The 15,486-nt window shown below is 49.9% G+C and overlaps 4 protein-coding genes across 4 annotated transcripts; 2 read left to right on the top strand and 2 right to left on the bottom strand.

The window, feature by feature from the left end:
- Positions 1–6,300: 6,300 nt before the first annotated feature.
- Positions 6,301–7,894, bottom strand: PtA15_10A415 (uncharacterized protein; the record flags this gene model as incomplete). Its single annotated transcript, XM_053160588.1, has 6 exons — positions 6,301–6,433; positions 6,716–6,924; positions 7,033–7,131; positions 7,239–7,385; positions 7,487–7,710; positions 7,828–7,894. 6 exons carry the CDS (start codon positions 7,892–7,894, stop codon positions 6,301–6,303), a joined length of 879 nt encoding a protein of 292 aa, XP_053024547.1.
- Positions 7,895–8,179: 285 nt separating this feature from the next.
- On the top strand, positions 8,180–8,461 carry PtA15_10A414 (uncharacterized protein; the record flags this gene model as incomplete). The annotated part of the gene is made up of 2 exons (XM_053160587.1): positions 8,180–8,248; positions 8,321–8,461. The coding sequence occupies 2 exons, from the start codon at positions 8,180–8,182 to the stop codon at positions 8,459–8,461; spliced, it is 210 nt and encodes a 69-aa protein (XP_053024546.1).
- A 74-nt stretch (positions 8,462–8,535) lies between these two features.
- PtA15_10A413 (uncharacterized protein) lies at positions 8,536–9,638 on the top strand (the record flags this gene model as incomplete). The annotated part of the gene is made up of 2 exons (XM_053160586.1): positions 8,536–9,417; positions 9,531–9,638. The coding sequence occupies 2 exons, from the start codon at positions 8,536–8,538 to the stop codon at positions 9,636–9,638; spliced, it is 990 nt and encodes a 329-aa protein (XP_053024545.1).
- Positions 9,639–10,062: 424 nt separating this feature from the next.
- PtA15_10A412 (uncharacterized protein) lies at positions 10,063–10,500 on the bottom strand (the record flags this gene model as incomplete). Its single annotated transcript, XM_053160585.1, has 2 exons — positions 10,063–10,095; positions 10,162–10,500. The coding sequence occupies 2 exons, from the start codon at positions 10,498–10,500 to the stop codon at positions 10,063–10,065; spliced, it is 372 nt and encodes a 123-aa protein (XP_053024544.1).
- Positions 10,501–15,486: the final 4,986 nt, after the last annotated feature.

Genomic DNA, 15,486 nt, shown 5'->3' with positions numbered 1-15,486 from the left:
TAGCCAAAACCGCCGACAAAGAGGCCTCTTTACAAGGAATGAAGTGTGTCATTTTACTCAAAAGATCAATAACTACCAATATTGAATCAAACCCACCCAAAATCAGCAACTTTGTGATCATGTCCATCCCAATTGTGCTCCAAGGTTTGGGATCTGAGACTAAAGACACCAACTGACCATCACTCAACTGTCTCCTTGGCTTAACACGCTGACAGGAATCACACGACTTGACGTATTCAATTACTGAAGCCTTGATCCGCGGCCACGAAAATGTCCGAGTGAGAGCAGATAAAGTCCAAGCGACTCCAGGATGTCCCACCGAAGGAGAATCGTGATACATAGTCAAAATACAAACTTGTAAAGACAACGGCACTAGAATCCTGTCTTGATGCCAAACGACTCCGTCTATCCTCTCTACACCCTTTAAAGCCAAATCACTATCAGTATAGTTTTGATCAAAATATCATAATAATTGTTGATTAGGTCGCTGTAAACCCATATCATGAACCCCATTGAATCCTACTGTTATATCTTGATCCCGCAGCGAAACCTCTTCGGATTTGCATTAACTGCTTGACAATTGGTCCAGAGCCCAAAATTTTGTTACCACCTTCCACAAAATCGTCCCTACGACTCGGCCCATCTGCTGGATTCCTTGCACCAGGAATATGATATATTAGCATAGTAAAATTGTCCAAAAACCCGGCCCATCTAGCTTGCTTGGGAGATAGACATTTGGCCGTCTTAAAATGCAACAAATTAGAATGATCTGAGAAAACCCGCACTGGCTCCGCAGTCCCCATAAGCCACGCCATCCAGTCCTCAAAAGCCGCGACTATCGCCAATAGTTCTATATCAAATATTGGCCAAGAGCGCTCCCTATCAGTTAGCTTCCGGGAAAAATAGCTCACCGGGAACATATTGCCATCCTCATCTTGCTGACTTAGTACCGCAGTGTAAGAGCTCGCTTGGAGCTCTTCACTGGACCGTTGGGCGGAGGCTCGAAAGGGGGCGGAGCTCGAGGCTTGGACAGTTCTAGTTCCAACGGTACTGTATTTCAGGGAGCTAGCACAGTAGAGAGATGAAAGGGGTCCGGGATCTCTTGAGTAAGTACAACTAGAAGGGAAACATGAAGAGGAAGAGAGATGAGAAGGAGAAGACTTACCTAGCACAGTAGAGAGATGAAAGGGGTCCGGGATCTCTACTGGCTAGGAAGGGGAAAGGGGGAACTCAGACTAAGTACTGATGGTTGTGACAGGACTTGTGAAAGGCATTGTAAGACCCCAAAGGAGGGGGCTTACACGCAGCAATTGCAAAACCAGAAGCATCACAGTGAACTAAACGTAAATTATTAAAATCAAAATGCTTCAGCAAAGTTTCCTTCATAAACAAACCTTTCAATTCCTCGAACGCTTTTAATGACACCTCAATCTTAAAACCCACCGTCTCACCAAACTTTTCTTGAGTCAAAGCTGTCAACGGCGCCGCCACGTGTGAGAAACGTGGAATAAACTTCCTATAAAAATTTGTGAATCCCAAAAACCTATGTAAACCTTTTAAATTTGTCGGTTATGTCCAATTTTGAATTGTATCCAATTTTTTCTTGTTCATTTTCAATCCTTCTGGTGTAATGTCAAAACCTAAGAAAGTTACCTGCAAACAAAAAAATTCACACTTGGATAAAGAAGCTTCCAGCAAATATTCCCTTAATTTAGACAAAATCTTACGTAAATCATCAAAGTGATCCTCTTCCGTCCTTGAAAATATAAGGATGTCATCAATATACACAAAACAACAAACATCTAGATATTCACGTAATACGTGTTGAATAAACCACTGAAAAGTAGCTGGCGCATTAGCCAAACCAAAAGGCATTACCAAATATTTGTATAACCCCCATGGAGTCCTGAACGCAGTCTTCCATTCATGACCTTCCGCCACGCGTAGTAAATTAAAAGCTGCCTTCAAATCAATTTTTGAAAGGAACTTACAACCATGAAGATTGTTCAATAACTGAGAAATCACTGGTAAGGGATAAGAATCACGAATAGTCATACCGTTCAATAGCCGATAATCCACACAAGGCCGGTCCGCTTTTCCTTCCATCTTGACATAAAATATTGGGGAGGCAGCCGGAGAGGAAGACAACCTGATAAATCCTTTATCCAAATTGTCGTCAATATAAGCCTTCAACTGATCACGCTCTGTCTTACTTAAATTGTACATCCTCCCAAAAGGGGGGACTGTACCCTCCTTTAAATTAACCTCACAGTCAAACCCATTTCTATGGGGAGGCAAAGAGGATAAACTTTCAGTTACAAAAACGTCATTGAATACTTTAAATAAACTCGATCCACGAGAAACATTGTCAGATGAAGCAGAAATCTCACAACCGTGAACAACAATATCATTCGTCGCTCCACCAATAAAAGTATTGGTGGCACTCAGCCAAGAACTCCCTAGAATAATGGCTACCGAAGATAACTTAGTAACATGAAGCCAAACCGTAGAATGAAGAAATTTGTCCCCCTCAGTGGGGATCAAAATGAAACCATCTATAAAATGAGAAACATCGCCTGAAACAGGCGCCGAACCATTGAAAGAGCAAACGTGAAGCATAACATCCAATGCTTGCGGATTTAATCTGTTGCAATGAACAAAAGATTCATCAACAAATGAGGTAGAAGCCCCAGAGTCCACCAAAACAGAAACATCAATCAGTTCCTCCTTTCGCACAAGAAGTTTCCCATCGAAAAATGGACGGTTGCTAATGTGACTAGGCTTAGATACCAAATGTAAATGCTTACAAGTTTCACCCTCTTCCTCTTCATCATCATATTCCGCCTCCATCATTTGGCGGTGAAACAAAATCTCGCTGATGGACCAAGGCTCGGCAGAAATAGAATCAAAAGCCGCTCCCGTTGAGGGTCCCGCCACAGGTGGAGCGGTCGAGTTCAAACCTTGGCGAGAAGAACCCAAACCAGAAGGTATCGCAGAAGCCAAGTGAGCGCTGGAAGAACCAAAAATACCAGGCAAATCTGAGTGTGATTTCTTGTTTGGTCCTGTCGGAGCCATTTCAGAAACCGATTCACACTTTTTGCCTTTGAATGTCGAAGAGTGGTCGCGAGGAGTTTCAGAACGCGTATCGCGAGAAGAGTCCGTCGTAGAATCTTGACGTAAAGAACCACCCATATCCCTCCATAAACGGAGAATGGCTGGTCTGGTTAAGCATCGATCATCAGGAAGGGGACAACCGCGAATAGCGGCGTGCTCAGAGTCATAATTTGCCCCACAACAAATACACAAATGTCGTTTGCGACATTCCGCCCTAAAATTGACGAACGAGAAACCTTCTTCGGCCTCCATCGCATCCAAATCCATAGGAACCGCTTGCGAAGGTCGAACAGCAGGGCGAGGATCAACCGGAGGACGAGCCTCCACAAGAGGGGCTCGAGGAGCAGGCGGTGGAGCATTGCGGGGTCTATTGAAAAACGCAACCCGAGGCAAATCGCTGTACAAACGGACCGCCATCTTCATTTTATCCTCTAAACTAGTCAATTCGTTCCAACCACCCCTCAGCGCTGCCAATTCCAAAATCCTGGGATTAATTGCAGCTTCATAAATTTCCATCTGAGAAGCGTCCAAGAGGTTGACACCATAAAGAAGGGTTCTAAACTGAATGTTGAAGTCGCCAATAGGACTGGCACCTTGACGCAAAGCAAGTAGTTGTCGACAAGCATCCTCCTCCTCCGTGTGATTGGAGAACACATTTTCAAGGGTGGTGAGAAAGGCATCGGAAGTCGTCAACTCATTAATGACGTATTCAATTAGAGAAGAAGCCCTTCTAGTGTCCAATCCTTGTACGTGAGCGTTTCTTGCCAACAAACTTTGCCACCAGGTGTACGAAGGGCAATGATCCCCGATGCGGCCAGACGGTGCCCGAAAATACAACGCAATCCACAAGATTCGCTGTCTGTCGTTCGCAAAATGATTAGGAAAACGAGCAAAGGTATCTCGAACCAAAGAAACAAATTGATGAGTTTCTGTAACGTCTCCAGAGAAGTAAATGTGAGAGAAAAAAGGAGGTTCTGGGATGTTTTGGACTGGACAAGGCACAATAACCGGCTCTTCTAAACAAACAAGTTGAAGATTCACAGCTGTGTTGGTTGACTCAGCTGCCAATCGAAGGGAATTGAATTCGCGATTCATTGTCTTGCGCATCCGAGTGACATCCGCCGCAAAAATCCTGAGTTGATCCAATTCGCGGATTGATTCTTCATGTCTTCTGGAGGACTCTTCTAAGCGTCGAGACTCGATCTGAAGATTGGCAACGGCTTGAGCGTTAGAGAGAATCGTCTCATCTCAAGTTAAACCTTCCGTGACTTGAAGACCCGCCAACATATCGGAAACATTACCATCGTTAGCCGCCGGAGTGATGATGGGATTTGTAAAGTGAGGAGTTTGAACTGGAATTGGGCAAGGAACAAAACCAATTGGTTCTGGTCCAGGGGACGGAAGACCGTGAGAGGAATGAGGAGAATTTGGAATAACATTGGGAGATGGAGAGAGGTGATTTTATGGAGGCGCTGGACCGACATGTCGGACTAACTTAGCTAATTCCCTCCTCGGGGGAGCGAAGCGACCTCCGAAGGAGGGACTTACGCCCTATGTGGACCCTGCGGCCTGAGAGAATTATGACTTTTGGTGGGGACTTTTTTAGAATCACTCTCCCTCATGAGCCTCTGCACCATTTTTGAAATTGTTTACATTTCTGGGATGGCCCAAGCTGTCCCTATCTTTCTACTATTTTTTCCCATCCTCAATACCTCTTGTTGAGCTGTAATCAGAGTTGTAACATCATGGATTCCAGACTCTGTACAGTGCAACATGTGTGATACGGGATGTAGCCAACTAGATGAAGTTGCAAAAAAAGACATTTGAATGTCATTACATACCCCTAAAAATAGGACATTAGGTGGAAAGATTCTCCTTGATGTTCTGCATCTTTTGTTCCCCTACAACTCAATCACATAATGTGATGTGATGAAGCTACACAGGATTGAAAAAGGCCAAGTTCCTGATTCTCTCAGGCTGCAGGGTCCACTTAGTGTATAAGTCCCTCCTTCAGAGGGTCCCTGCGGGACGGCGTCCCCCCTCCACAAAGAGAGGGACTTAGTTAAGTTAGCATGTCGGACAGCTTTTTAGTTTCACTTTTTTTTTTTTTTTTTTTAAAAAAACAAGAAACAATATTTGTTACTGGGAACAAAGCGGGAGCAAAGTAGCCCTTGAGACCGCCTTGCTCGGTCCCTGTACAACTGTAGGCACTTCCTTCTGTGACAAGGGGCGCTGTGTATTCCAGCGTAGTCACGTGCCAGTGGAAGTACACCAGCCCTTGGTCCCTGCCTGCCCTTTTGCGCCCATATGTACCAGATCACACTGTGCACTATGGGGTCTACACACCGGGACGATTGGGGCGCCCCCCGATCGTCCCCGCTGGCGCCACCGTGGCCCCGCAAGTCAATCGCGCCCACGTGGCGGTGGAACTAGCAATGCCGGGGAGGCGTCGGACATAGGCGCCTCGCAAACGGCCCCAGATGGGCGCCTCGGGGACGCCCAGGGGGGGGTGGCGCCGTATCTGAGTCTGCATTCAAAACGCCAGGCCCCCACTAGCGCCTGGCGCCCTGCCTGGCGTCCTGCTTGCGGGGGCAATGGCGTTGATGAGGACTGATCGCTGAGGCCCTGCGCACGCCTGTTGAGGGTTTTGTGGGCGCCGGGTTGGCTCTCATCGCAACGCCATCGGTGACCAGGCCGTGGTGCATGGTCGTGGGAAATCTGCCGTCCACCAAATCACCCGGGTGGACGTTTGGCAGGCGGCAACGGTTTCGCCTGGCTTGGCTGGTTGGCGACGACGGTGAGGGCCCTTTGAGGTACGATGGGAGGCCCTACCATCTGTCGACTAACGGTCCGCCCCTGAGCCGGCTCCAGCGACCGCAGGATGCACGATGGGCAGGGCTGTTAGGCCGCGGCTGGATGCACCAGCTCCGTGATGCCCGCGGGGAATGGGAGAGGAGGCGCGTGGATCGCCTCCTCCGCCGCTTGGCCACCAGTTGCAAAATATGGCCGGGCGTCATTCGGCGTCTGGCGAAGGACGCCAGACGGGGGTCTCATGGGGACGCGTGGTATAGAGCATTTTCTTATTCCATGCATAACATCACTAAGTATTGGTTGGGTATTTACAAGGGGGAGGGGCCGGGGGAAAGGGGGGAATAAGACAGGGAAAAAATGAGAAGGGGAGGGGAATCAAGCCATCAGTCCGACCTGGATGTTGACCTCGTCGACGGTGGGGCAGGTGCAGTTGTTGCGATCCAGGTCGGCCAGAAGCGGGGACATCCCAAATAGGAGATGGTCCTTCTGGACGACGAGGAGCATCCACCTGCAACGTAATGGGGGGTCAGCGGGGGAGGGGGGTTGGGAGGGAACTCACGCATTGTTCCAGTTCTCACTGCGCGGGCGGTTGGCTTGCAGTTGTCCATCAATTTGGTCCCAGTGCGAGATCGATTGTGCGGCCAGATCGAAGTGGTTGGCCATGGTCGCAAGCCGGATGTAAGCGAACCAGGCCTTCAGCTGAGGCGCTCGGGCCAATGCCGCGTCTACTTGGCCGTCGGATAATACCGCACTGGCGCCCATTAAGTACTTCCAAAGCTCCCGTGCATACACGTCAAGGGTGGGGATGACCAGGAGCACCATATGCGAATGACCGAGGACAACGCCCGTGAGCGCATGGTTGCGTACCAGGTGTTGTACATTCTTCACCTGTCTCCTCACCTTGGTGTGGACGTGGCTGAGGGCCAAGCGGTCTTCTTGGAGAAACTGGGGGGGAAAGTCGGCCCGGATGTATGCTTTGGGTTGGGCCCGGAGAGCCGCCTGCCCGAGGAAGGAGAGCAGGATAAGGGGGGGGGGGGGGGGGGGGTGGAGAGTGATTCAGTGGGGGAGGCATGACCCGGGGAGATCTGGACCGTGGTCTGGACTCACAGTGACCATTCGGAAGACCGATCGTTCACGATTATCGCCGGCGTATGCGTCAACGTTTGCAATCATCATTGCGTCGCGTGCGGCACTCCGCATGAGCTCCTGTGAAAGGGAGATTTAACTGGAGCATGAGTTGACATCCTCAAATGCTTGCCCACATGTGGGCCAGGGACTCACCTTGACAGCGGGAGATATTCAAAGATCCGGACTCGGTCAGCGTGGCTCAGGGGAATGGGCGCCTGCGCCGGGGCTTGGTCTGGGGGTCCGTTGGGGCCCGCGGCTCCTCGGTGCTGGAGTATAGCGGTGAGCAAGGCTAATACTAAGCCTGATCGGTCCACTTCCAGCATCTGGATCGGCTGCATCAGCAAGGTTTGGGGGGGGGCTAACAGTAGATGGGCGGAGGGATTTGGGCGGCGGGGAGGTCATATGTTGGGGGGGGTCGCCGCGGGCAACTCACCAATTCATACCGCGATAATAGTTCCTCAGAGACCGGCCGGACCCCGAAATCGGCGTATAGCTGCTGATTTGGAGTCAAGATCACTGGTTCATCTGGGAGGTGACCCGGGTCTTTGCGGGCTCCCTGGGGGTCGGTGGGGTTCAACAGCAGGAATGGGTTGAACGCGGGGGGGGAGGCGGGGGTGCCCTCGTTCCGTGGTCTTTGCGGTGGGCGGCCTTGGTCGGCTGCATCGGACAAGGGGTTGGTTTAATGGCAGGGGGCAACAGGCCGACGGAGGGGGAGGGGGGGGGGGGGGGGGGGTGGCGGGAGTGGGGGGGAGGAAGAGGCTTGACTGTGCTTACATTCATCGTCTGGGATAGACAGCCGGCGGCGGTTTGAGGGCGTGGCGGTGCTTGCGTCGAAGGACATGGCGGCTGGATCGGCCTGGAGAGCTGGGTGGCGTGGGAATCTTGGGGGATCCAGGCGGATGTTTCTGGCACCCCGGCGGGGGACACTTGCCCTATGCCGCAGCATTAGGGCAACAATAGCCCTAATGCTGCGGCATGGCCAGCGCTGCGGGCCCTTGCTGAGCCTGCCCAGCCGGGCCCGCGGGCCCCACGCCCCCGGGCCCCTGGGCCAGCTCTTGCTTGATCTCAGAGTCCAGCTCTCGCTCGATATCACGCACTTCCCCTTGGTCTCCCCACGTAGGACGCTATGAGGGCCGCGCGGTCTCCAATCGATGATCAGGCTCAAGGAACCAATCCCCAGGTCGAACCCCCAAGTGTGAGTCCGAGAACCCATGTCTATTTCTCGCACGTGTGCTTACCACAATCACCTTGGCCCCAACAACTGCAGACTCATGTGACGCCGCCCTCCGCAAAGAGAATCCGCGCCGAGGGAAACCCGCCGTCGATTGCCACTTGCGATGTTACGCACGATACGACTCCGACAGCTAATCACCACCCGCAACAACGACCAATCGCGGCATCGAATTGAATGTCACATGGACAATCTGGGTAGAATCACCTGGACCCACCAAGGAAACCGTACGCTCCTACCGTGCCGGTCAGATGACCTATTGGAAACACCACCACGGGCCCAGCACAGACACACCGATCCGATGTCATGGGCATCCCAGCAATCAGACTTTGGCGCAATTCAAGCAACGTGCCATTGGGCGAATCGAGCGCACGGACCCTCAAATCGCGCAAGCGATGCGCAAACAACTTACTTCGCCCCCAGACAACCTAAACTGGGAAATGTCGATGACGCAGCCGGGTGTGGCCGGCAAGACTCAGCACCTTCTAGTTTCGACCACCAACGTGTTTGTCACCGCCCTCGAGCGTATGTCAGAGGAGCCAGACGGGGTTCAATTTGGGCTACACATGTCAATGCCATTGTTCTATCCCTACGACCTTGATGAAACCGCCAGTGACCGTAGTGAAGATGAGCCCGCGTGCAAACCCGAAACGCAACCGACCAAACGCCCAGTTCCGCAGAATCCCCCATGTCTTCAGATGACTCCACACATCCACACACACCAGGAATCAAACCCCGTTGGTTTAGTTGTAGAGTACACCCTTTATGTCCCCCTAGGTGTATGCGACCAAGGGGAACTTTTCTCGGAAATGTATTCGCATGGCATTGCCACCCGGCCTCTCCTTGTCGACCTGGGCGCTCTTGCGTATCAGGACCTGAAAAAGAAGGTCTTTGCCCACCTGGCCAAGGAGTGCGAGACCATCCGCCTCAACCACGTTGCCGTCAAAAGCGATCAACTCGGCCGCTTGACGTGGTCCTTCTCGATCACGGACGCCAAGAAGGCCAATCACCACGGCTCCTTTATGGCCGGCGAACACGGGTTTTGGCACTTTGTGGCCTCCGCGCGCGCGGCTTCTAACTCGGGCGAGATATGTATTCGCGTGATACAGGATCTCAAAACCCGTGTGATTACGGTGAGCACCACAACCTCCCACCTCGTGCCCGTGATTTTATGCTGACCCATGACCCCATCCCGCCGCCTCCCTGCCGTGCACCGGGGACCTTGTGCCTGCCGCCAATCAACCAGGCCCTATCCCCCCATCAAAGAGTTTACGACGTCGACCCCGAGGTGCAAGCCTTTGCCCCCCGGAGGGGTCACCGCCAGCCCACCGGGCGGAAGTGTGAGCCCCTCTGAATCCGCCTTGACCCGCGAGGCCCCGACTCCCGGGTGGTCGTGTCCATTCGACCCCTTCAGAGGCCTCCGTTGAGGACTCCTCCTAACCCGTATTATGCCCCCCCCATTGTATGTAGTCTAGCTCCACACTGAGCCCGCACCTCCCCATGCCGACCTTTGCAATCCCAGAGTGTGTGGGCCACTGAGCCCCACAATCGTGCGCCTACAATGTCTTTGTCTTGTGGCTGTGACCAAGCCATGCCTGGCTTGATGAGTAAGGACATCAATCATTAAGGCCGGAGCTCAAAGGAGCTCTTGCAGGAATGCTTACAAAGGAGGCCTGCTAGGATGGCCTGATGTTTCACAAAAAACTTGTTTTTGGGAGATGAGATAGAAGCAGTAAACAACGAAAAGAGCTAGTGAGATAGAACAAATCACACAAGTATCAATTGCCATCATCCTTGGTGTCAGTTTCGCCCTCGGCATCTGCAGACCTTCATGAGATGTCAGTATCAAACCCCTCAGAGTCCTCATTCCACTCTACATCATCGGCGGTGTCTGTGCCGCTGTAGGTGGAACCAGTTTCTGCCTGACTCCCCGTGTCTTCATCGTCCGTCTCCCCCTTGGCGTCATCATCCTCAGAGCAGCTGCTTTCACTCCGGTCTTCTTGGTCAGATTCCACCCCGTCACCCCCATCATTCCAGATGTCCAGCCCCTTTGCAATTGCTTCAACCCAATCGGCCGGGGTTGGAGGGTCCAAAGGCAGATTAGAAAGGGTGTGATGGAGATGTGGATCGTGTAAGGACCCGGCATTCAAGATGTAATGTTCTTCATCAGAGTGTTTCACAACCCAAGTCTTCCAATTGGTATCTTGGCGTTCCATACGTATTGACTTTGTCCTTTCCAAGGTACATTCACCTTGGTGGCAATCATGTTGCACATTCACGCAACCAAGGATATACTACACTCCGCATCACACAGTTAACCAATCATCCAAATCAGTTAACTGCCGCTTGGGAAACAGATACCAGAAAGAAGCAAGAAGGGTGCCCACCTTTGCATTGACTGACAGCTCCCTGTGACTTCGACGTACCTGCCTCATCTCATAATACTCATCCACCCCCCCCAGCTGGAACTCAACCACAGATACAAAATATGTTGGGCCGTCCCGGTGTGGAGTGACAGACCACAGAGACTCAACCAAACCCAAGATCAGATTGCCATTGAGTGACTCGCCTATCTAAAAATCATCCAGAATGTCAGAGAGATGTGTTTTCCTGATCAACACACACCTGACACAGGAATACCACTCACCACCACAAAAGTGCCTTTCCCAAGGCGGACGTGTTTGTTAACTTGGAGTTGGGCAACCTGAGCAATTGGCACCAATGGATGTGCATTCCTGAGGGACTTGGGGATTGAGGAGAGATTTTTTTTCTTGAGCTTTGCATTGGTCGGCCGTGGGAATTCATTTGCAGGTTGTATACGTGAGGCCTTGTAGTCGTAACCCATAGATCTCTGAATTGAAGGATACAATGTGAACATTGAGGTCACAAGGCGCCCAATTGTTCGAGTTGCTCCTGTGACTTTGTTATATATTACACCATCTGAGAGGACCAACCTGAGGCATGATAGGTTATCAAAAGTGGTGGCTATGTCCCTGCCTGGCGCCAGTTTATTGGAGTGCACTGATGCCTTGCGTAAGACCCCGTTGAATGATTCAAATTTCTCTGTCAAAAAATTGGGTGCTGGGCCAAACCGTTCAATGCACTCAGGGAGATGCAGGAGCATATGGAATTTTGGTTTGTTGACCCATTGCGCAGTTGATTTGGTCAAGTGGTATAGAAACGTGTGAATGTGAGACTTGAGGTCAATCAGGAAGGCCTTCATGTCATTGATTCTTGTTTGGAAGATGAAAGTTGCCAATTTACTCAAAGCCAACCAGATAGGCCTCTGTTCTGGTGTCATCCAATTGGCGAAAACAAAAGGTGCGGCTTGTAGTATGATTTTGAAGTCTCTTCCAACCAGACTATTGATGTGCTTGATCAGATAAGTGGGCTTCAATGATGAAATATTTAGACTTGTGCAGTTGAAAGATTCCAGCCAAGCAATCATCTGATGCTTGTCCGAGTCGGAGACGCCTGCAACCAAATCACGAGCTAAATATTTTACTGCACCCAGTAAAACCACATGTAAGACCTCCACTGGAGTGTCGTGTACCCCATCAAAATCTAAATTGGGATCCCACTGCATCAGTGAAACCAAAGGCATGATTAGACATGAGGCAAACAGAATTACCTTTCAGCCTTAAGATAGGACTACACATTCTCGTAGACTTTTCTGCTTCCAATTGCTTCATCTTCTCTTTGACCGCTGGGTCCCTCTTTGCGTCGCAAATGAACCGGTTAGATATTGGGTCCTTTAAACCCCACTTCTTGCCTTTTATGGTGAACTGATTGAAGCTTTTGGAAAGGGCAGTCTTGACTAATTTATGGCATCTGCTACAAGTTTGGGCCCAAACACGTGGCCTCACAGCGGTCTACATGAGAGAGGATCAGTCCAATGTGCGGATGTTGAAGCCAAGCCAAGTAGGATAAATACCTCTTCGCCTAAACTTTCCCGGTGCAGAAATTCCCGTACAAATGTTGAGGTCTGCTTGACTTTCTTCATTCTAACTGATAACTTACACATCCTGCATGGGTGGAGGGCCGCCCCAGGGTTTGGGGTACATGTAAATTCAGCATGCATTGGGGAGTCCCCAAGAAAACACAAGACTGTTGAAGTGACCCAGACAGCTTGAGAAATGCTATGATTGTAAGCTGCAAAACCCACAGTGGACATGAGACTGAGAGAAACCCGCCAAACATCAGCTCATGACAGAAATGACATCAAGAGAGAAAGATGAAACTGAAACCATACTAGATCTCCTCTACGAGTTGTTCAGAGATTTCACCAGCTGAAGCCAAGTTTGAAGTGGCCAAAAAATGGCAGTTGTACTCCTGGTTTGAGATTTTTGGGGGGAGGCCTGCAAGAGTGAAGTAGAACAAAATGTGCTTGTTGAATTGCTTGGATACGTTGCCAGATGTGTCATCAGAGTACAAAACAATTGGAACGGTGTGAAGTATCATATTATGAGATTTCTTCCTCCAAGGGTTTGGTAAATGTATCACTTGTTGACTTGAGATGGACTTGATTGCTAGGTAAAGTACAAATCAGCAGGATCAGATTACGCCAAACGGGAGGGCAAGAGGTACAATTACGATCAGGACTTGCCATACAGTGCCCCAGCACAGGCATCAACCAACATCCGGCCATTGGTCCATTGAATCTCCTTGTAGTTGAGGCAAAACTGTTCAGCAGATATTGATTGCAGCCGATTGTCATGAAATTGGAGGCCAAAAGGCAGCTCAATCTTGAGGGTATCAGTCTGAATCTTATCAACTGTGAGGAATCCCACACAATCCCTTGCAACGTCCCAGCACCTAGCATGTAAGACCCCGGCTTGAGTAAAGAAAAATATTGGGATTACCAGCTGTTTTGATTGTAGCTCCACTGGCTCAAATATGTAGAAATCCTTATCTTTGACTTGGCACATTTGAGGCCTGTGATCTTGGGACATGCCTGTCAGCCACTTGCCAGATTGGGAGAACTTGGTTATCATCAATCCATCTGTTGACTCCGCATATGCCTGGCCAATTCCTGAGAAGAGCCAACTTTGTATCAGACAAAAATTTGTACCAAATCTATCATGAATTTAGGTTGATTTATCACATACCTGGCTGATGATTTTTTGGCTACTCAGTGCGTAGCATGGAGTATCAAAAACCAAAACATCTGTTTGAACCTTGTTCCCTAGTAAATCCCGAATCCTCTTGCGTGACTCCCGGTGTAGGACTCAAAAGTGGTAATGAAACCCTTTTGCTGAATGGTGAAGGGTATGATGGAGTTGCAAGCTCTGCCCTTCTGTTATCAGTCAACAAGACCCACCAAGCTCAGCTTGGCAAGTTTTATTAAGTGATAGGTCTGGTCTGTTCCAGATGAAATCTGTTTGACTGGCAACGTGTAAGTGTTTCAATTACTTTGTTATAAGGGTTGAAATGTTGTTATAAGGGTTGATTTATTGTTATAAGGGTTTTAGGATTTGAGTGTGGATGAGTGTTGGGTGACTTGTGAGTTCTGGGTGAGGAACTGGGGAGCAGGCCACTGGGGGTGGAGAGAGCTCCTTTTATAGACAAAAGGGGAGCCCCTGAGGGGCTTGTGGGTTAGGGTTTCAGCTAATCTAGACAACAGGGTGAGGGATTTTAGCTGGTGGGAGTAGATACAAATGATGTCATAACCCCTCAGGGGCACATGAATGGTGTCAGAATATACAACAGAACATTCTAATGCATGCATGAGGTAACAGTAGACTGCATGAGCTGTCATACAGGGGGAATTAGTGTATACACAAAGTCTGAGGCTGCAGAAACAGTGTAAATGATGTCATACTATGTATATAAAGGAGTGTATGTAGTTAATATGTAATGAGTGTAGCCTGACAGGGAGATGTATGTTTGTATCCTGTGATATGTATAAGTGTACTACTGTGAAACTCGGGTTGGGGCAGATGACAGCTGGGTTACTGGGGCTGGCCGTGTGATATGTGTCCATGAGGTGTAACTTCCACACTAGAGGGGGTCCAGGGGTGCTTCCAGTGATGGCTAGGGGTGAAATTGGCCGTAGAATCCATTTCTGGGGTCCATTTGATGGTATCTTGAGGCCTAGTATGAGTAATTATGTGGCATAGAAAAAACTTTTTATTTTTCCACTTTTCCGTCTACCACATCCTCCCCCAACTTATTGTCTGTCCCCAGACAATTTTGATGTGAAAAGTGCTTTCTGTCAAATTTTGAACCTGTGACATGGTGAATTTACGTGATGATTTGCAGGATCCTTGGAGAATTGGCCATTTTGACGTCTTCTGGGCCACGTGGCTTGAGAGGCTGCGCAGGGTGAAAATTGGCCAAAAATTTGATTTTTGTTAATTTTAGGGTTTTTCTTGACAAAAACTTTTTGTTGGTTCTGGGAGTTAAAGTGCTGCGCGCAGTCCGCAGTCCGCAGTCCGCAGTTGCGCAGTTGTGCAGTAGTGCTGCTTGTGCTGTGGTGGCGGCCGCAGCTGTTGCTCTAGCGCCTTAGGGTGCGCGCTATTGAAGCCGCGGGCCTCGGGTGTCAAGTAGTGATCGGGGACTCGACCCGTCTCCGATGATTGGTTGGTCGGGCTTGGGGCCCGGGTACACAGTGATGATCGTACCCGCCCGTCAAGCTCTCGTTCAGTCTCGAGTGTTTACTCCCTACCCCGCCACGGGGTATGTGTATGTATATTGACCTTACCCCATAGGGGGGGTATTGATGTATCCTCTACCTTTCGTCCTTGGCCAGCACCCAACCCTTCGACTTCGCCGATCTTCCGACCTCTTTGACTACATACGTCACCGGCGCCGCTGGCTTGGTTTCCTCAAGTTGGTTCTCTTGACCTCAGACCACTTTCGTCATATGGAGTGGGTTTTTCTCTTTTCTGTTCTGCTAGCGGTTCTTTGATTTGGAGCCCGCTTCTTTGGTTCCAAAGAAGACAAAAAAGAAACAGAACCCATCTGTGTATACCAGATTTGACAGCTGACAGCCCTATTCTACTTCGACAGCGCTCCTCGTACCACCGCCGCGGACAGATTTGCTCGCTGGACTCAATAGCCCATACCCTCAACAGTGTATGTACATACATGTTCATTTCTTTTGACTGGTGCTAAGACGGAGAGACTGACGACCGTCTCTTTGTCTTGTTCTTCTAGATCTTCCAACGACTTCTAATGCGCATTGCTGCCGCTGATCAAAC

Source organism: Puccinia triticina, chromosome 10A (genome assembly GCF_026914185.1).
Source record: "Puccinia triticina chromosome 10A, complete sequence".
Classification (NCBI taxonomy): Eukaryota; Fungi; Basidiomycota; class Pucciniomycetes; order Pucciniales; family Pucciniaceae; genus Puccinia; species Puccinia triticina.
This window is presented reverse-complemented; position numbering and strand designations above follow the sequence as displayed.